At 40.8% G+C, this 20642-nt stretch overlaps 1 protein-coding gene and 1 long non-coding RNA gene across 4 annotated transcripts in view; one reads left to right on the top strand and one right to left on the bottom strand.

Annotated features, from left to right (window-relative positions):
• LOC137624430 (uncharacterized) overlaps positions 1-8223 on the top strand; it is a 179224-nt gene extending 171001 nt beyond the window's left edge. The window contains exons 5-6 of the long non-coding RNA XR_011040730.1: positions 5020-5240; positions 7771-8223. This is a non-coding gene — a long non-coding RNA (uncharacterized lncRNA). The remainder of the gene's footprint in view (positions 1-5019; positions 5241-7770) is intronic.
• The window catches only part of LOC137624428 (rho family-interacting cell polarization regulator 2-like), a 319758-nt gene that overhangs the window by 2726 nt on the left and 296390 nt on the right, over positions 1-20642 (bottom strand). For all 3 annotated transcript variants that reach the window (XM_068355180.1, XM_068355177.1, XM_068355179.1), the window contains 8 exons: positions 15590-15790; positions 15206-15307; positions 14719-14841; positions 13685-13828; positions 10770-10922; positions 7758-7881; positions 5013-5184; positions 4435-4582 (listed from right to left, as the gene is read on the bottom strand). In XM_068355180.1, coding sequence (XP_068211281.1) covers positions 4435-4582; positions 5013-5184; positions 7758-7881; positions 10770-10922; positions 13685-13828; positions 14719-14841; positions 15206-15307; positions 15590-15790 — 1167 coding nt within the window. The remainder of the gene's footprint in view (positions 1-4434; positions 4583-5012; positions 5185-7757; positions 7882-10769; positions 10923-13684; positions 13829-14718; positions 14842-15205; positions 15308-15589; positions 15791-20642) is intronic.

Here is a 20642-nt window from a genome sequence, read left to right as displayed (position 1 = left end):
TCATCCAAACTCATCCATGCTATCTCTGACCAAATGGAGAGTATGCACTTAATCCTCAGAAACAAAGGGTTTCTGCTTTATTTCTGAAGCCTTCTTGACTATTATAGATGATGACCTTCTCAGGCACTTAACAGCGGATGGTCCCATTTTGCGGATCATTTCCCGTGTCTTGAACAGGGCATTGTGATTCATAGGAAGCCTGAACTTTGTTACACACCAGCTAGATCATGGTAAAAGTGGGGAATGTGTAAAATTCAAGATATTCCTGTTGTTAAAAGGGTACCTACCTTCTATGCTTTGGAATAAAGAAAAAGTGACAAAAACCTCTATCATTGATTTTCAAGAACACGTAGTGTTCCTGGGTAGTTATTCAACTGAGTAGAGACTAGTCCTCACACTGTCGTGTATAATTGAGATTTTATTTCTAGGTCAAAATAGATTTTACACCTTAACTTGTTGCTGTACATTTGCTTTATTCAATACATCATTGTGCAAATAATGAATCATGTAGTGACCAAGGAGTCCTGCCCACTTTACAGTTGTCAAGCCCAAATTTTTAAAGTATTTTTTCAGGAAATGAATGATCTTTCATAATGGATTGGAAGCAAGAATTCTGTGATTGTTGGGGGAAGGGTGGACGCTGAAACGGGTTCATGGCGAGACTGGCTGTTGATCCACACTCTCTCTGTGCTTCTTGTAGGTACACGCCTTACCAGGCATCCCTGTGTTACAAGTGTAAGTCGTGGACTCCGGTGCAGTGGCAGGTATACACCCTGAAGGGAAACAAGCTCTTACTGGTGTGTGGGAAACCCCAAGTGTTCGCTGCTCCCCTTCGGAGACTGAAGCCTCTTCACCTGTGACTATGCAGACTGCTGATGATGAGTTTAACCTAAGGAAGTCTTCGTTCTGTTTCCTGGCTTGATCGGTAGTCAGGAGCGGTCATGTACTCCCCAAAGTCGACAAGGTTGTCAACCCCAGTTTTACAGAAGTAAAAGAGCCTATTGCTGTCGGGCAGCAAGGTAGTCCCTTCCTTGCCCACCAGGCAGTAAATCTGTGGGCTAACTTGGTTTTGAAGAGGTGAAACAATGGTTTTTCACTTGTTTTGTTCAACGTCTATCAACCACAGTCATGTGCAGATGCCGGTGGATTCATGGAGGACTCCCTGATCCATCGCCCTGTATCTTGCAAGATGGACAGCAGCCAAACCTTCGGGTGCAGCCAAGTCATGCACTTGCCCTGAAACCTCGGGCCGCAGCTCCCTCGACCTCATCCCGTAAAGAGCCTGTGCCTGCACAGCCTTTTCAAGCACCCAACCCCTGCACCTTTTAGGTAGGGGTGGCAGTGGAAAGAGGGAAATAATGATGCTGACATTCTCGGTTCCCCACTGCTGTGAGTAGGGGAATGCTTGTCCTGCCATTGGGGGGACTTGGCAGAGACACAGGGCTGAGTCTTGGGTAGCGAGTGTCGTTCGTGACAGTTACTTGCTACCCTTCCAAGACTGCTGGCCCCAACTTATCTCTAGTTCTGATCAAGTACCGAATGAAACATTAAGCATCCATGAAAGCCCTGGCCTTGCGGGCAGAGGTGGAAAGGATGTTAGAGAAGAGTTTTTGGGTTTCTACAGTCGGGTCTTCCTAATAGAGAAGGTGACTGGGGCCTAGAAACCAATTGTTGATCTCTCGCCTCTGAAGAAGTTTGTTCGTTGAACATAGTTCAGGATGGAAACAGTACACTCTGTGTACTGGGAGCCTTCACGCTTTCGGTACTGAAGGACGTGTACCAATTCAAAACACTGTCGTTCGGACTGTGTACAGCTCCCCAGGTTTTCAATTGAGTGTTCACTGGTAGCCGCATGGGCCCACTCATGAGAGGAATAAGTCTGCTAATGTATCTCAACGATTGGTTGATCCTGGTTTTCTTAGAGAGGCAGTTGCTTCAGGGTTGAGATTGAATTCTCACATTTTTCCACAATCTAGGGATTTTGGTATGGTACAATGGGAGAAATCAAATCTCATACCCAATCAGAGGTTGATATACCTAGGGGTTGTTGTGGCCTGATTGGTAACGTCTCTGCCTGGTGTTTGCCAGGGGGGGGGGGGTGGGTTTGAGTCCCGCTCAGACTCGTTAGGGCTATTAGTGTCAGCAACCTTACCATCCTTGTGAGCTAAGGTTGGGGGGGTTTGGGGGAGCCTATAGGTCTATTTGCTGAGTCATCAGCAGCCACTGCCTGGTCCTCCCTGGTCCTAGCTTGGGTGGAGAGGAGGCTGGGGCACTGATCATATTATATATGGTCAGTCTCTAGGGCATTGTCCTGCTTGCTAGGACAATGTCACTGTCCCTTGCCTTTGCCATTCATGAGCGACCTTTAAACATGCTGATAGACTTGGAAGCAGCAAGTCTTTACTACAGACGATAGCATCAGCAGTCTTAGAGAGGTTGTGTGACTATTCCTATCCAACACAAACATATCAGCTTGGCGCTGGCAATGTCTTCTCGGTCACCTTTCCTTGCTAGAGAAGCTCATTCCTCAAGTGGATGCCACAGCCTTAGATACCTTCAATGGTGTCTGAAGGATTGCTGGTCAGTCGTCAGTGATCCCCATTCAATCCTGTTCCAGTGGGACAATTGGTTTGGGATTATCTGACCTGGTGATTTGATAAGGACAACCTCATTAGGGGAGTCCCACTTGACTCTCCACTTCCTGACATGCAACTGTTCTCAGGTTGTAAACTGAAGAAGAAATGCATCTACACATCATTCTCAAGATGCAGGCAGCCTTCCTAGAGTTGCAAGCTTTCAAAGAATGAGGATGCACTCGGTAGTGTTATTAAATGACATCATCTCCATAGTGGCCTATGTCAACAAACAAGGGGGCTAGGTTTTGCACCCTCTTTTCAAGCTGACAAAGCAGATGCACATCCGTTTCACACCATAGGAGTGTCAGTAAGGTACATTCCAGGCAAGAGGAATGTATTAGTAGACACACTCCATCACCAATTACAGGTTGTAGGAGCAGAGTGGTCTCTCTAAATCCTCTGGTAGTAGAAAGGCTTCTTGCCCCATAGGATTCCCTGACGATTGACCTGTTTTATTATAGCTGGACAGGAAGCTTAGTGTTCTGCTCCCCCGTTCCAGTCCCATGTGGAGTTTGAAGATGCTTTCCAACACTCATGGGATCACCTGGACATCTTCACCTCTCCACCTGATCAAGCATGTTATCAAGGGTTGATTACACAAGGACACAGGAAGACCATTGTGGCTCCCAGATAGCCTCTTACCAAGTGGCATCCTGATCTGCATGCTCTTCTGGTCAAGGTCCGGAGAACTATCCCTGTGGCCCACTCAACTGTCAGCCGCACCTGCAGAGGTACCACTAAGCCATGGAGTCCTAGGTTCTTCACAGGTGAACATCCTGCATTTCCTCCAAGCGAAGTGTTTTTTGCGTGGGACTGCACAAGAGAGGTCTGTGTATCTACTGAAGTGCTTTGCAGCCATTTACCAGGCTAAGTGAGTCGTATACAGCGATTGGTGTCCTAGAAGGGATATTTCTGCAGTCGGAGCAACTTTAGCACAGGTTCCCCTGTAATGAGGGGGGGGGGGGATGGTGGATCTAATACCAACCCACTGATCATCTTGCATTGCATGGTATTTGTTTTCAACTAAAGTCTCCTTCAGGAGAAAGATCTGCAGTTTGATCAGGTGCATGTATATATGTACATCCCAGGTCCTACCAGCCTTACATCCATAGGAAAAGTAGATACGGGGTGGCAGTGGTCCCCACTTTACTTCTCCATACATCAAGCAGTGATCAATTCTAGGGAAGAAAATTAAACAATCCAAACTTTGGTTCCATGGGACTAACAACGCACTAAGCAGCAAGTGTCCCTCATTAATGGACGAAGGTTTGCATGATGCATAAGAACAAATTAAGAATTTTTTAAGTAATTTGTAGTCTTTTAATCCTACTTCCCTAATCAAATACCCCTTCCAGCTTGTCCTGAAACAATCTCCTTAATTAAAGGAATTGCATGTATGGCAAGGAAAAATACAAATTACTTTTAAAAAAATTTTATGTCTGCTATGAAAAACTATTAATTTGTGAACGTTTACTCTCCTACTCCTTCATATTGTTGTGTAAATCTTGCAGGCAGGAAAAATGTTTTACAGATGAGTCATGAAGCTCTTCCCCTTGATGGTAGGCCTCCTCTATGATTTTGATTATTTTCAACAACTTTTCAGCCATATGATTATAATAAATAATGATATAGCTCTTATGCCATGGAAAAATATAGAGGTTTGTATATAACCAAAGCAATATTAAAGATTTTGCATATTTTCCTTAATAACTATGATTGACGGGATATATTATGGGCTAATAACATTCAAGATTTCTCTAAGATAAGCTGGTATTAAACTGAAATGGCATCTTCTTACCATATGCATTAGTTGATTGTTATGTGCAAGACTATTTATGAAATTTGTAGTCACATGACGAAGTTCAGAGGGTCCTGCCAGTAACTGGCCAATTATCTTTATATGAAGAGTTGTCGGTTCTTTGATTTGATGTAAAGCAGATTCAACCCTGAAATACAAATAGTTGGTTCACAAAAAAGCATGACGAGAAATTTTCATCGTAAATACAGTACAGCAGAAGACAAAAATGCTTTAATTCTCATTTTTACTATTCAAAGTAGTGTACATATTTACTATCTTCTAAACTTTGAAAATGCAAAAATGTGGTTCTTAAGTGAAAGGCTCAAATATAATAGGAATAAAGTTACTGAAGTTATTAAACAGCTAGCTATATGGGATCATATGCTATATGCAGGACCCAACCCGGAGAATTCCGGACGGGATTTAGTGAGTGAGTGAGTGATATGGGATCAAGTGATAAGTAAGAAGGAAAAGTAATAATAATAAATTGCCTTCTGTTAGCATAATTTCAAATGATGTCAATTTTGTCCAAATGTCTTTCATATAAGTAGTGTATTTTACTTTTCAATCATCCTTACTTTGCAGGATTAGCCGACAAGAGATCATCAGCAATTATGAGACTTTGAGCAGTTGAAGGGACGGTGTGCTGGAGGGGTCTATGTAGATGATGAAGAAAATGTCCTACTGTTACCATAGAATTTCCATCATACTCCTCACTGTCTGTCATTGCCCGAACAATCTCTTCCAAAACTGAAAAATTTAATATCAAATACTGTATTAATCCAACATAACAAATAAAATTTCAGGTAATATCTATTAATTTTGAATAAAACACACATCTCAATTTACATGGACTCTAAAATTAAACACTTGACAAATATTTTGAACAACAAATTACCTGGCCAAAGTTATAAACATTATTATTACCTAGGTAAATGAAGAATAGGTTTGTGCTTAGAATATTAACTCTTTTACCCCCAGGCTATTTGGAACTTTCCAACCCTTAACCCCCAGGGGTTATTTTTTTTCAAGCACATTTTGCAGTATATATTTTTTTTAAATTGCTCTAACAGCCTTAATTTTCATCATAGAGAGGTCAGGTTGGTCTCATTCTCTTGGAAAATGCCTCAAGTTTCTAAAAAAAATTATCAAAAATATGCAAAAAAAATTTGTAAATAGCAGTTTTTTGCAAGGATGTACCGGTACGTCCATGGGGGTATAGGGATGAGTTTTGCAAAACGTACCAGTACGTCCTTTGGGGGTAAAAGGGTTAAGATGAGGAAAACTGCTCTGTAGTAGAAGGTCCTTGACATACAAACATTCGGAGATACAGACACAAATCCAACAGTAAATAACAGATAAGATAAACAAATACTGTAATAAAACAATATATCATTGAATAGAGTAAGGAAAACACCATTTGTAATAACCTGATATCTATTTCATATGAAACCTGACTATTTGTTGACTGTAGCTGGAAATCATAGGCATGGTATTCAGGTTAGGCCTACCCTAGACCAAAATTTAACAAAGTTGGACTTACAAACAGTTTCTTGGAACCAATTAAGTTTATAAGTTGAGGACCTTCTGTGGCCTCTAATTTATTTACTTGCCAGCAACATTGCTAAAATGATTTCTTTCTTGGGTTACTCTTTAGAAGACGAATTTTGTTGTTAAACCTAAAACTGAATGATAATCGTAATTTATGGATTAGAGTAAGCAAAAAATTTAGGAAATACAGTTACAGTTTGTAAAAGAACCTAAAAGTTCATGTTAAGCCTATATAGTATTTTTGTTACCTACAGATTTAGCCATTTATCAGAAGGTCAACACTCCCCAAAAGCAACTGTTGACACGCTAGTGTGTCATCCTAGTATAAAAAGAAAAAAACTCATTTATTATATTTATACACACCAGATTGTTCATATTACGATATTTTCCCCTGTTTTTGTTAGCAATTACTGCATTGAGAGTGCACGGGTTTCTGGGAGACCATGAACCATATTTCCCTTGTGAATTATGTCGGGGGACAATACGTACTGTGATTTAAATAACCATTGTGAAGTGCTTTTCCCTCAAGGTACCTCTCATAGAAAAAATGTTTCAATGGTTGTTGATCAAATTAGCAGTTAAAAGCACAAAAGCAAACTATGATAGTTCAAGGGAAAAGCCACGGAAGACTAGGCTAGTTATTTAAATCGAGGATGACAATAATGTTCCGCCACCTTTACACACTTCATGTAGTCCGCCAACTTTCAGTAGTGATGAGCTTCATGAACTGACACATTAATTTCCTTTGTTAAGTTCAGAAGAAAAGCAGTATTTCTAGTCCTACTCCACTGCCAAACCAAACCTAGCTCCCCAAGTCGAATCTAATGTTAATAGTGTTTCTTTCAGTAAAGGTTCCGAAAGTTCACTGAACAGTACAGTACTGATTTGAAAGCCTCTCACTTCAGACCCTTCTGCTGCCAAACCCTTGCAGGTAATATTGCAATCTTGGTGGTCCTATAAGACAACTAGAGAGCGACGCAGAAGTACGAGTAGGCAGTCTGCATCCTAATAACCTTCCACTCCTTAAATATGGTCTTAAATTTAAATTCAATTCCAGACTTGACTCCATTATTACACTTTGTAATTCATGAACTTGTTTAACATTAGCCAAACCATGGTAAACATGGGAATGACAAGAAATAAAGAGTGCTTATTTCACCAGAGAAAAAATACAATATCTAAATCAATATCTCAGCACACAAGGGATAAATTCAGATTTGGAGGTACTGTACGTTACTTTTACATCAAGAGGAGAGATTAAAGGAGCCAGGCTACCATCTAAGTTTTAAGCCTTGCAAATTCTAGGTGTCTAAAAGCTTGGTTAAAAGTGTGGGAGATCAAGGTTATCATTGTAGAAGGGCAAAGTAAAAGCAGAATTTGAGACTGCGAGAGGAACTCGGATCTGGTTTATACCATGAATTACTAGACTAGTGACACGTTCATTAAAACCACTAGTTACCTCTAGAGGAGTTCGGTTATGGTTTGATACAGGGTAGGTTAGGTGTGAAATATTGCTCTGAACCAAGATTTACAAGAATTTCTTAGCTACCACAAAAGGAGAATATTGGCATTTAATTCCTAATACTGTATAACAAAAACTAATGTCATCATACAATATATAATAAATAAGGCTAGCCTTTGCTAAAATAAAGCTTTCTGAAACAATAGAATTAACTGTGTAGAAAAGTAGTGTATTTCAAAAAGCCCTTATTAGTCATACTGTACATCCTTGTATAGATGGAACTACAGTAGGCATAGTTCAAAACCCTTACCTCTTCTTGCTAGCCCTGGGACAGAAGGATCGACTAATGACGATACTACTTGTTGGAGACCGGAAACTACTGCCTGACCAGGAACACACCAGTCATCACCGCCTGCTACAGAATCCCAAAGTACCTGAAAAAGAGGACCATTACATCTTTCATCTGTTGTATTTTAACTGATAAATATAAATATGCCAATGTATTCATGTACTGTACAGTAATTATACCTGCCTCAAATAGGTAACAACAGGAATTACAGCCTGTTATGATTTTTTTTAACCCTATGGTAGGCATAAAGAAGCAATTAGGTTTAAAATAAACATGCATTATCAATTCTGTTTTAAATAAATTTAGCAGTTTGTACTGTACTACATTTTAGACGTATAATCAGATAAAAATGCATTTGATTTCTGGACAAGATCAGTCACCCTACCGTGGAAAGTATTTGTATCCGTAAAGATTTCTTCTAAATAAAATTCTCTAACAAAATAAAAGCATATAATTAATCCAAGCTGATAGATAGCTAAAGCTAGGTGATTCTGTTCATAACTCCTACATTAATCGTGTTGTTTTACTTCCCTACAACCAAATCCCAATCATACCAACTTTTACTATTCAAGACAGAAGCTCCGGTTGTGCATATCCTTTATATCCTTGAACCTTACTTTACTTCCATTCCTACTTCCTGCCTTCCTTATTGTCTAAGATCTTCTAACTTTTGCTTCATAGTAAAATTGCTGGGTCTTCCCCAAGTTGCAATTCAGTGTAAAATGGCCTCACAGGGCCCTTGCTTTGGGCTACCAAGTCCAAATTCGTAAATCCAATCCACTCCCATCTTTGTAGCTAACTTTAATATCTCTACCTTTACATACACCAGCATACTCTGAGGACTGCTTTCTAGCTCACCTTATCAAGTATTCTATGTAACTCAAAGAGAGATTAACAAGTAACTATACTTGGCCATCGGCTCTTCACTTTATAGATGGGATTTATGAATTTGGCCATATGGTCTAACAAGCTAGCACCGCGGCCTGGGACCTCATTCAGTGCCAGAATCCTCTAGAGGAAAAAATGCTGTTGTACTGTGAAATGAAAGTTTAAATGAGGTTGCAAAAAATAATGGAAGAGTAAATAGAGGTACAGTATAGTAGAAGGCTAAAAACTGGGGAAAGCCAAGGGCTAAAGGGATGCTGCAAACCACCTTGAGTGATCCCTACAGCCAACTGTGATGTGCATTAAAGGTGCTAAACACCCCCCCCCCCCCCCCCGCACCAGGTGTCTTTCCTTGATGTGTTGTGGCTATTGTAAGACTCCTGCTGTAGGCAGAAACAACTGCACTAACCCCCTCCAAAAGATGAGGTTCTATTTTCCCTTTCAGTGATAAATCGTTGAATTCTTGGAAATAGATTAGAGCAGAGCACTGGACAGTTTATGTGATTCATAACAGGCAATTCCTCTACTTTATGGACACAGGACCCAACTGTCACCCAGTGTGTTTTTTTAAACCCTAAGTTCACAACAGCAACAAATATCAAGAACTGAACAACTTCAGTTCAATAATAAAGAAAGAAAACTATCAGAGAAGTCTCTGAGTCATCATAGTTCTTCTGTTATCTCTTCATAGTGCAATATTTCAAGCATACCGAAATTTGTTCCAGGAGCTTGAAAACAGTCTCAGACCTCCTTAACTCAAACCTCAAGATCCACCTGTTGGAAACTTGCAAGATTTGGCAAATGTAGGAGATCCCTTTAGTTGACCTGTATGCAAAATCACTCTTCATCATGATCATGGTATACTGTTAATATTAGCTGGACGTCAAGATAGGGATATGGATGTGATACTGCAATCATGGGACAGCTTAGAGGTTTATGCCACCATTCACACCAATTCCCTACAGCTATTTTAAGGAGTTTGTAAAACATGCTACAGAGCTGCTTTTATCTCTCCCATTGAAGCATTTAAAGCTTTTTAATCACCTCACCATCTTAATGGAAAATCTAAAGAGGAAGTGTCATTCTTAAACCAGTTTATCCTGTCTCTGGTCAAAATTGCTGATCCTCAAAAATGACATGAACAATCTCTTTATCTATGTGCTGCTATTTATTATGTTGCAGTGGCTTTGGTCTTCTAAAAATATCTTTATTCTTAGTTTTCATGTCACAAATTCTAGTTCAGAGTCTTACAATTTATTAAAAACTTGTTCTGCCATTTTTAGATCTCATGGAAGTGTTGCAACACAGCTAAAACTCAGCAAACTAGATGTCCTGGTATATACTGTAATGACGACTGAATCAAAGAATTTGAACATACACAAGCCAATGATTCAGTCAAGACTTTACTAGAAAGCTAGGACCTTTTTTGTTGAATTACAGACAACCTAGCTTACTTATTTGGGTGTAAATTAAAACAGATAGCTATTTCCACACTACCGACTAAAAGAAAACCTTTCAAATGGCATCTTGACTCCATAAACAACAAGTTACAGATGATGAAGATTGCATGAAAAAATTTTTGAAGATTATAATCATCAACCTGAGGACAATATCATCTGCACCACACAGTTAAGCTTAATCATGCTAAAATACAACATCAGGTTTGTTCCTCTTTGCCTTCCCATTCCTGGAGCATCCAGTAAAAAGGATAGATGCATTTAGGGCAAATTTAGTCAAGGTATGAAGTGCTCTACTATGGCAGAAAATTCTGAGGATTGCCTATTACCTAACTATTTATTTGCTTGCTTATGTAACCTTTCTGTCACATTTCAAGATGCCACTCTCTTTAGTCTCAGGTATCTAGGAGTTCATGTTTACTTGAGGTAGTTTAATGAAACCGTCATTTCTAAGAAAATTTTCAGCACAGAATATTACATAATAAATTTAAAGACCCCATGCATTTATTTTTAGAATTTTACAGTAGATTTCATCAGACTAAATTTACCTACGAGTATTACAACCCTCTTGACTCAAAATTTAAAATTTTTTATAAGCATTCAACTTGATAAAAGCAGCGACCAAACATACCTGTACATGAGGAACAGTAATCAAATGCTGGGGTTTCAAGCTATCAAAGTTGTGTCGATGAGTGAGAATTCCTGCAACTAGTCTTCCTTCTTCTTCCAACAGCTTTATGGACTGCCGCTCTTTAGTTCGTAAAGGCCCAAATGAACCAAGGTGCTGAAATAAATATTTTTTAGAATATTTATGAGCAAATCTATTATGAAATGATTTTAAAAAAATTTGAGCACTCATTCAAAAATTTTATTTGGAGAAAATATTTGCAATAATATAACATGCCTCAACTTGCATTTACAGTATAGAATATATTAGTTTTTGACCTATCTTGACCATAATTAGCATATACAAATACAACATTATATATAGTGAATATCAAACTATTAATTTTTTTGTACTGCATATATTTTATCCTCAATTCAGATACTACTAACAATGATCCTGGCTTGGCACATGATAAAATGAAATCTAGATTCTTTACAGTGCTTTTAGACTTTTAATTTTCACCCATTTCCTATTGCTTCTTCCTACTTACCTGTCCTATTTCTTTTAACTTTATCATGTCCCAATTTTTAATTCCCAATTATAACATAACTTGTCTAATTGCTGTACAGTTGTACATACATATATATACCAAGGCACTTCCCCCAATTTTGGGGGGTAGCCGACATCAACAACTGAAACAAAACAAAAAGGGGACCTCTACTCTCTATGTTCCTCCAGCCTAACAAGGGACTCGACCGAGTTCAGCTGGTACTGCTAGGGTGACACAGCCCACCCTCCCACATTATCCACCACAGATGAAGCTTCATAATGCTGAATCCCCTACTGCTGCTACCTCCGCGGTCATTTAAGGCATCGGAGGCAACAGCAGGGCCTACCGGAACTGCGTCACAATCGCTCGCCAGTCATTCCTATTTCTAGCACGCTCTCTTGCCTCTCTCACATCTATCCTCTTATCACCCAGAGCTTCCTTCACTCCATCCATCCACCCAAACCTTGGCCTTCCTCTTGTACTTCTCCCATCAACTCTTGCATTCATCACCTTCTTTAGCAGACAGCCATTTTCCATTCTCTCAACATGGCCAAACCACCTCAACACATTCATATCCACTCTAGCTGCTAACTCATTTCTTACACCCGTTCTCACTCTTACTACTTCGTTCCTAACCCTATCTACTCGAGATACACCAGTCATACTCCGTAGACACTTCATCTTAACAACTTTCAATTTCTGTCTCTCCATCACTTTCATTCCCCACAACTCCGATCCATACATCACAGTTGGTACAATCACTTTCTCATATAGAACTCTCTTTACATTCATGCCCAACCCTCTATTTTTTACTACTCCCTTAACTGCCCCCACCCCTTTGCAACCTTCATTCACTCTCTGACGTACATCTGCTTCCACTCCACCATTTGCTGCAACAACAGACCCCAAGTACTTAAACTGATCCACCTCCTCAAGTAACTCTCCATTCAACATGACATTCAACCTTGCACCACCTTCCCTTCTCGTACATCTCATAACCTTACTCTTACCCACATTAACTCTCAACTTCCTTCTCTCACACACACTTCCAAATTCTGTCACTAAATGGCCAAGCTTCTCTTCCTCGTCTGCAACCAGTACAGTATCATCTGCAAACAACAACTGATTTACCTCCCATTCACGGTCATTCACGTCTACCAGTTTTAAACCTCGTCCAAGCACTCGAGCATTCACCTCTCTCACCACTCCATCAACATACAAGTTAAACAACCACGGTGACATCACACATCCCTGTCTCAGGCCCACTCTCACCGGAAACCAATCACTCACTTCATTTCCTATCCTAACACATGCTTTACTACCTTTGTAGAAACTTTTCACTGCTTGCTACAACCTTCCACCAACTCCATATAACCTCATCACATTTCACATTGCTTCCCTATCAACTCTATCATACGCTTTCTCCAGATCCAACATACACCTCCTTACCTTTTGCTAAATATTTCTCGCATATCTGCCTTACTGTAAAAATCTGATTCATACAACCCCTACCTCTTCTAAAACCACCCTGTACTTCCAAGATTGCATTCTCTGTTTTATCCTTAATCCTATTAATCATTACTCCACCATACACTTTTCCAACTACGCTTAACAAACTAATACCCCTTGAATTACAACACTCATACACATCTCCCTTACCCTTATATAGTGGTACAATACATGCACAACCCAATCTACTGGTACCATTGACAACACAAAACACATATTAAACAATCTCACCAACCATTCAAGTACAGTCACACCCCCCTCCTTCAACATCTCAGCTCTCACACCATCCATACCAGACGCTTTTCCTACTCTCGTTTCATCTAGTGCTCTCCTCACTTCATCTATTGTAATCTCTCTCTCATTCTCATCTCCCATCACTGGCACCTCAACACCTGCAACAGCAATTATATCTGCCTCCCTATTATCCTCAACATTCAGTAACATTCACCCTCACTCACCATCCCGGATTTCTCTCTCTCTCTCTCTCTCTCTCTCTCTCTCTCTCTCTCTCTCTCTCTCTCTCTCTCTCTCTCTCTCTCTCTCCTGTACAGTTGTATTTTATAAAAAAAAATTCTCATATCTTGTGAGGAGAGTATGGCAATACAATTTTTCTAAATTCTATTTTTCACTTGCTCAAGTGTGCCAAAATTAAAGGGTCACCATAAAAGACGCCCAAAATGTATCTATAAATCAAGATATTATGCAAAGTAATTACCAGTAAACTTCCACAAGAGTGGTCAAAAGATTCTTATTAAGGGAAAAATAGAAATCTTAGCAAAACACAAACTGAACAAGATCTAAGTCTATTTTGGGGACTTCCTCATCATCATCTCCTCCTACGTCTATTGACTGGGGACTTAAGATACCTTTATTTACTAACCTGCAAAAGTTGAAGGGCATGCCTGAGATGGATGTAGAGGAATGAGTCTAACTGTGAAGCACTGGTAACAAGGGAATGAGAGGTGTCAGGCAAAGCTGGAGTTATAACTATCATTGCTTCTTTGTTTCGTTTCTCTTCGCATTCCTGTTTGAGAAAAAAAGTAAAATGATAGAGAATTAAGGAATTTACACGATACATTAGCTCTGTGAACTCAAACACAGAAAAAAAGAATAATCTAAAAGAAATACACATTCAAAATGCATTTTTCCTTAAGTAAAAAGTACCAGGGGCATGAAGAATATTAAGGATAGATACAAACCTATACATATTATGAAATCCAAAGTACAGAATGACATAGATTAACAACAACTTATGGGCAAACTGATTCCATGATTATGTAATTAACTTTACAATAAACTAATAAAAATAGTATTTTATTAATAAATGTCAATGCCTACTCTAAAACTAAATTATTTCCCATTTTCATTCTTTGAAATAGCCGGGCCCCACTAGTGGAGTACTGAGATTGTACGGTAGTGTGCGGCTATATTGCTTGTGGATAAGCCATAACGTTTCTTTTTCGTCTCAAAGTCGAATAGTTCAATAGCCTCCTGACATCACTATTCAGTGGGGAGGCATGCATACGAGTATTAGAGGAGTAAAGAAATAATTCATTTTATTACAAAAATTCTGTTCATTTCTATGAACTTTCCCTAATGTTCATATTCATATTGCTGAATTCCAAATGTTGAAGGAGGCAAAATAGTTAAGGAAAGATACAGGTAATCTAAAAGCCCTTAACTAAATATGTACAATACTTAAATTATTTAATACTAGTTCAGCGGTAAATCACAATAAATTGAAGTCACTTCATGTAATATCTTGCGTATCTCGGTTGGAAAAACTTATTAATAAATACTCATGAGGGGATGAAACTTAATAGCAATGTAGAAAAAGGATTTTCACCTAATACTGAATCCAACACCTTTTCACCTGATACTATAACTCATACCAAACATTCTTATAATACTTACATCAGGATTATCATCCTCAAAGTCATCGTCACACTCTGCGTTCAAGAAATCGAAGCATTCCAATGCAGATTCAACGGATAAACTAATTTCAGATGTATTGCTATCTCTCCTGCTCCGGCAGTTCTGGAAAAAGAATGAATCTGCTTGTGAAAAAAATTCTTACGCAAGCTAATATATTAGCAACTTAACAGATATCATTATTTGGAAATTATACTAAAAAATGCTTTATTATTACAGCTACTTCTGACATCACACAATCTGTGTTGGTCCCACTGCAAATGATCTGAAATTTATGTGATTATAATTGAACAGGATACAACAGAATAAACATACAAGCAAATGGTAGGGTCAATTTCTAAGGCAAACTACATAATCTTTAATCCATAACTCCAGTCAGAAAAAACATGTATTGAATCGCTTATAGTACTAAAAAATACTCTTTTATTTCTGTGAAATTTTTACTATAATAATCACATATGTTACTTACTTTGCACATGTCATCAAGTTCTAAGACAGCTTCTTCTAAAGTGTTGAGTTGAGGAAATTGGCCTTGAATATCTTCTAAGCATGTTCTTAACCGACTAACAACCTATTGGGCATTAAGAAACCAGGCATAAATAATCTGCTGAAGATAAAAACTGTACTGTAAAGAGTTTAAGTTATCTTTCATTGCTAAACACTACATCCATGCTAAAACAGTTTATCGAGTACTGTATTAGGTGTAACGGAAAGAAACGAAACAAGGTACAGAATATCACATTTATCAAATACAATAAAATTCATTTTGATAGCTTAAAACACATATCATGAAAACCAAACCAAGCGTGATTGTTATTCACAAAGATACACCAAAAATTCGTGCAATACTTGCCTCTCTTAGAGTTAGAGGAGGACGTGTTTCATCCCAGTGTTGGCCGTCACCCCATCTAAAGGACTCTGGTTCCGTACCTAAAATGTCTAACTGATGGGATAATGACTGAGACATAGCCGGAGAGAGACCAGTGGAATAAGATGAAATGTGTGAAAAAGATCTTGACATCATGTCCATGTTGGAGCCTTGCGAAATGCTGAACTGTGGGAAAAAACCAAACTTGTCAAAAAAAAAAAAAAAAAAAAAAAGCTATCTTACTGCATATCACATACATTTTATGATTATATAAAGTACCCTAAATAAGGCTATCCTACTGCACATTACATAAGTTTTATAATTATAATAATATTGTCCCAGAGGAGTAATTGCAGTCTTTTACTTAGTGTTCTGATAAGAGAAATGTTACAAGGTCATATTTGCTCTTAGAGGAGACAGATAAAGGGATCCTGGCCTTTCATCAACAAATCACAGCAATGGTGATGTCATTTGACACCTAAGATGTGTTTCATTTGACTGCCAATACAGTCAAAAGGTGGTGCTCCTGCGATTAAATGTCTCTAGAGAAGGTTGACCTGTGTTGAGTGTCAAAAATACTTTTATGTATTATCATTACTACATAGTTTAACATAATATGTTATTTTCATTAGTAAAATAAATTTTTGAATATACTTACCCGGTGATCATATAGCTGTCAGCTCTGCTGCCCGACAGAAAAACCTAAGGACGAAATACGCCAGCGATCGCTATACAGGTGGGGGTGTACATCAACAGCGCCATCTGTCGAGTAGGTACTCAAGTACTCCATGTCAACACAGACCCAATTTTCTCCTCGGTCCACTGGGTCTCTATTGGGAAGGAAGGGTGGGTCCTTTAATTTATGATCACCGGGTAAGTATACTCAAAAATTTATTTTACTAATGAAAATAACATTTTTCAATATTAAACTTACCCGGTGATCATATAGCTGATTCACACCCAGGGGGGTGGGTAGAGACCAGCATATATGTTAACATTAAGAGCTAAGTATTTCGTATTTCATTTTAGCAGTTATTCAAAATAACAAACAAAATTAATAAGTACCTGGTAAGGAAATCGACTTGAACCATTACTCTGCCTTTTTAAGTACGTCTTCCTTACTAAGCCTCGCGATCCTCATAGGATGCTGAGCGACTCCTAGGAGCTGAAGTATCAAGGGTTGCAACCCATACTAAAGGACCTCATCAAAACCTCTAATCTAGGCGCTTCTCAAGAAAGAATTTGACCACCCGCCAAATCAACCAGGATGCGAAAGGCTTCTTAGCCTTCCGGACAACCCAAAAAACAACAATAAAAAACATTTCAAGAGAAAGATTAAAAAGGTTATGGGATTATGGGAATGTAGTGGTTGAGCCCTCACCCACTACTGCACTCGCTGCTACGAATGGTCCCAGGGTGTAGCAGTTCTCGTAAAGAGACTGGACATCTTTAAGGTAAAATGATGCGAACACTGACTTGCTTCTCCAATAGGTTGCATCCATTACACTCTGCAGAGATCTGTTTTGTTTAAAGGCCACTGAAGTCGCGACAGCTCTAACTTCATGTGTCCTTACCTTCAGCAAAGCATGGTCCTCCTCATTCAGATGGGAATGAGCTTCTCGAATCAAAAGTCTGATATAATAAGAAACTGCATTCTTCGACATAGGTAAAGAAGGTTTCTTAATGGCGCACCATAAAGCTTCTGACTGTCCACGTAATGGTTTAGTACGTCTCAAATAGTACTTAAGAGCTCTTACAGGGCATAGTACTCTTTCTTGTTCATTTCCAACCAAATTAGCAAGGCTTGGAATATCGAACGATTTGGGCCAAGGACGAGAAGGAAGTTCGTTTTTGGCTAAAAAACCAAGCTGTAAGGAACATGTAGCCGTTTCAGATGTAAATCCAATGTTCCTGCTGAAGGCGTGTATCTCACTGACTCTTTTAGCTGTTGCTAAGCAGACGAGGAAAAGAGTCTTCAAAGTGAGATCTTTAAAAGAGGCTGATTGAAGTGGTTCGAACCTTGCTGACATAAGGAACCTCAGTACCACGTCTAAGTTCCAGCCTGGTGTGGCCAACCGACGCTCCTTCGAGGTCTCAAAAGACTTAAGGAGGTCCTGTAGATCTTTGTTGTTGGAAAGATCTAAGCCTCTGTGACGGAAGACTGCTGCCAACATGCTTCTGTAACCTTTGATCGTGGGAGCTGAAAGGGATCTTTCCTTCCTTAGGTATAAAAGGAAGTCAGCTATCTGAGTTACAGAGGTACTGGTTGAGGATACTGATTTCGACTTGCACCAGCTTCGGAAGACTTCCCACTTCGACTGGTAGACTTTGAGAGTGGATGTCCTCCTTGCTCTAGCAATCGCTCTGGCTGCCTCCTTCGAAAAGCCTCTAGCTCTCGAGAGTCTTTCGATAGTCTGAAGGCAGTCAGACGAAGAGCGTGGAGGCTTGGGTGTACCTTCTTTACATGCGGCTGACGCAGAAGGTCCACTCTTAGAGGAAGTGTTCTGGGAACGTCTACTAGCCATTGCAGTACCTCGGTGAACCATTCTCTCGCGGGCCAGAGGGGAGCAACCAACGTCAACCTTGTCCCTTCGTGAGAGGCGAACTTCTGCAGTACTCTGTTGACAATCTTGAACGGGGGGGGGGAACGCATAAAGGTCTAGATGGGACCAATCCAGAAGGAAGGCATCTATGTGAACTGCTGCTGGGTCCGGAATCGGTGAGCAATAAATTGGGAGCCTCTTGGTCATCGAGGTTGCGAACAGATCTATGGTAGGCTGACCCCATAAGGCCCATAGTCTGTTGCAAACATTCTTGAGAAGGGTCCACTCTGTTGGGATGATTTGACCCTTCCGGCTGAGGCGGTCTGCCATGACATTCATGTCGCCTTGAATGAACCTCGTTACTAGGGATATGTTTCGATCTCTTGACCAGGTGAGGAGGTCCCTTGCGATCTCGTACAACGTCATCGAATGAGTCCCTCCTTGCTTGGAGATGTACGCCAAGGCCGTGGTGTTGTCGGAGTTCACCTCCACCACCTTGCCTAGAAGGAGGGACTTGAAGCTTCTCAAGGCCAGATGAACTGCCAGTAGCTCCTTGCAGTTGATGTGCAACGTTCTTTGATCCGCATTCCACGTGCCCGAGCATTCCCGACCGTCCAATGTCGCACCCCAGCCCGTGTCCGATGTGTCCGAGAAGAGAAGGTGGTCGGGGGTCTGAACAGCCAGTGGCAGACCCTCCCTGAGGAGAATGTTGTTCTTCCACCAAGTCAGTGAAGACTTCATCTTCTCGGAAATAGGAACCGAGACCGCTTCTAGCGTCTTGTCCTTTCTCCAGTGAGCAGGTAGGTGAAATTGAAGGGGACGGAGGTGGAGTCTCCCTAACGCGATGAACTGGTCCAGTGATGAAAGCGTCCCTATCAGACTCATCCACTGTCTGACCGAACATCGGTCCTTCTTCAGCATGGACTGGATGCATTCTTGGGCTTGACTGATTCTGGGGGCCGACGGAAAAGCCCGAAAAGCTTGACTCTGAATCTCCATTCCTAGGTATACTATAGATTGGGATGGGACGAGTTGGGACTTTTCCATATTGACCAGGAGACCCAATTCCTTGGTCAGATCCAGAGTCCACTTTAGATTCTCCAGACAGCGACGACTTGACGCAGCTCTTAAAAGCCAGTCGTCCAAATAGAGGGAGGCTCTGATGTTTGCTAAATGCAGGAATTTGGCAATATTCCTCATCAGTTTGGTAAAAACTAGAGGTGCCGTGCTTAGGCCAAAGCACAGGGCTTGGAACTGGTATACAACCTTCCCGAAAACGAACCTTAGAAAAGGTTGGGAATCTGGGTGGATGGGGACATGAAAGTAAGCGTCCTTTAGGTCTAACGAGACCATCCAGTCTTCCTTCCTGACCGATGCTAGAACCGACTTTGTCGTCTCCATGGTGAATGTCTGCTTTGTGACAAAGACATTCAGAGCACTGACGTCTAGCACTGGTCTCCACCCTCCTGTCTTCTTCGCCACTAAGAAGAGACGGTTGTAGAAGCCCGGGGATTGATGGTCCCGGACTATGACTACCGCTCCCTTTTGTAGTAAGAGACACACCTCTTGCTGTAAAGCTAGCCTCTTGTCCTCCTCTCTGTACCTGGGAGAGAGGTCGATGGGAGTTGTTGCTAGAGGGGGCTTGCGCAAGAATGGAATCCTGTACCCCTCTCTGAGTAACTTCACAGACTGTGCGTCTGCGCCCCTGTTCTCCCAGGCTTGCCAGTAGTTCTTGAGCCTGGCTCCCACTGCTGTCTGAAGAAGGTGGCAGTCAGACTCTGCCTCTAGAGGACTTGGAACCCTTCTTCTTGCTCCCACGTTGACTTCCGGCATGAGCACCTCCTCTGCTGGAGGCTCTGCCACGAAAGGGCGGAATGAACCTTGACGCTGGAGTGTCCATCCTGGGTCTAGGCACGGAGGGCAAAGGGTTGGCTTTGCGTGCGGATGACGCCACCAGGTCATGAGTGTCTTTCTGGATTAAGGAGGCGGCAATCTCCTTGATCAACTCTTCAGGGAAGAGACACTTCGAGAGCGGAGCAAACATAAGTTCCGACTTTTGACATGGGGTGACTCCAGCTGACAAGAAGGAGCAAAGGTGATCCCGCTTCTTGAGGACCCCGGACACGAAAGAAGCCGCAAGCTCACTAGAACCATCCCGTATGGCTTTGTCCATGCAGGACATAATGAGCATGGAAGTTTCCTTATCAGAAGGGGAGGTCTTCCTGCTCAACGCTCCCAAACACCAGTCCAAGAAGTTAAAGACTTCGAATGCACGGAAAACTCCTTTCATAAGATGGTCCATATCCGAAGGAGTCCAGCAAATCTTGGAGCGTCTCATAGCCAGCCTGCGGGGAGAGTCTACCAGACTTGAGAAGTCGCCCTGGGCAGAGGCAGGAACTCCCAAGCCGAGAACTTCTCCCGTGGCATACCAGACGCTAGATCTGGAAGCAAGCTTGGCCGGGGGAAACATGAAGGTTGTCTTCCCAAGTTGCTTT

The sequence above is a fragment of the Palaemon carinicauda genome, chromosome 31 (genome assembly GCF_036898095.1).
Source record: "Palaemon carinicauda isolate YSFRI2023 chromosome 31, ASM3689809v2, whole genome shotgun sequence".
Lineage (NCBI taxonomy): Eukaryota > Metazoa > Arthropoda > Malacostraca > Decapoda > Palaemonidae > Palaemon > Palaemon carinicauda.
Note: the sequence above shows the minus strand (reverse complement) of the source record. Positions and strands in the feature narration are given on the sequence as shown.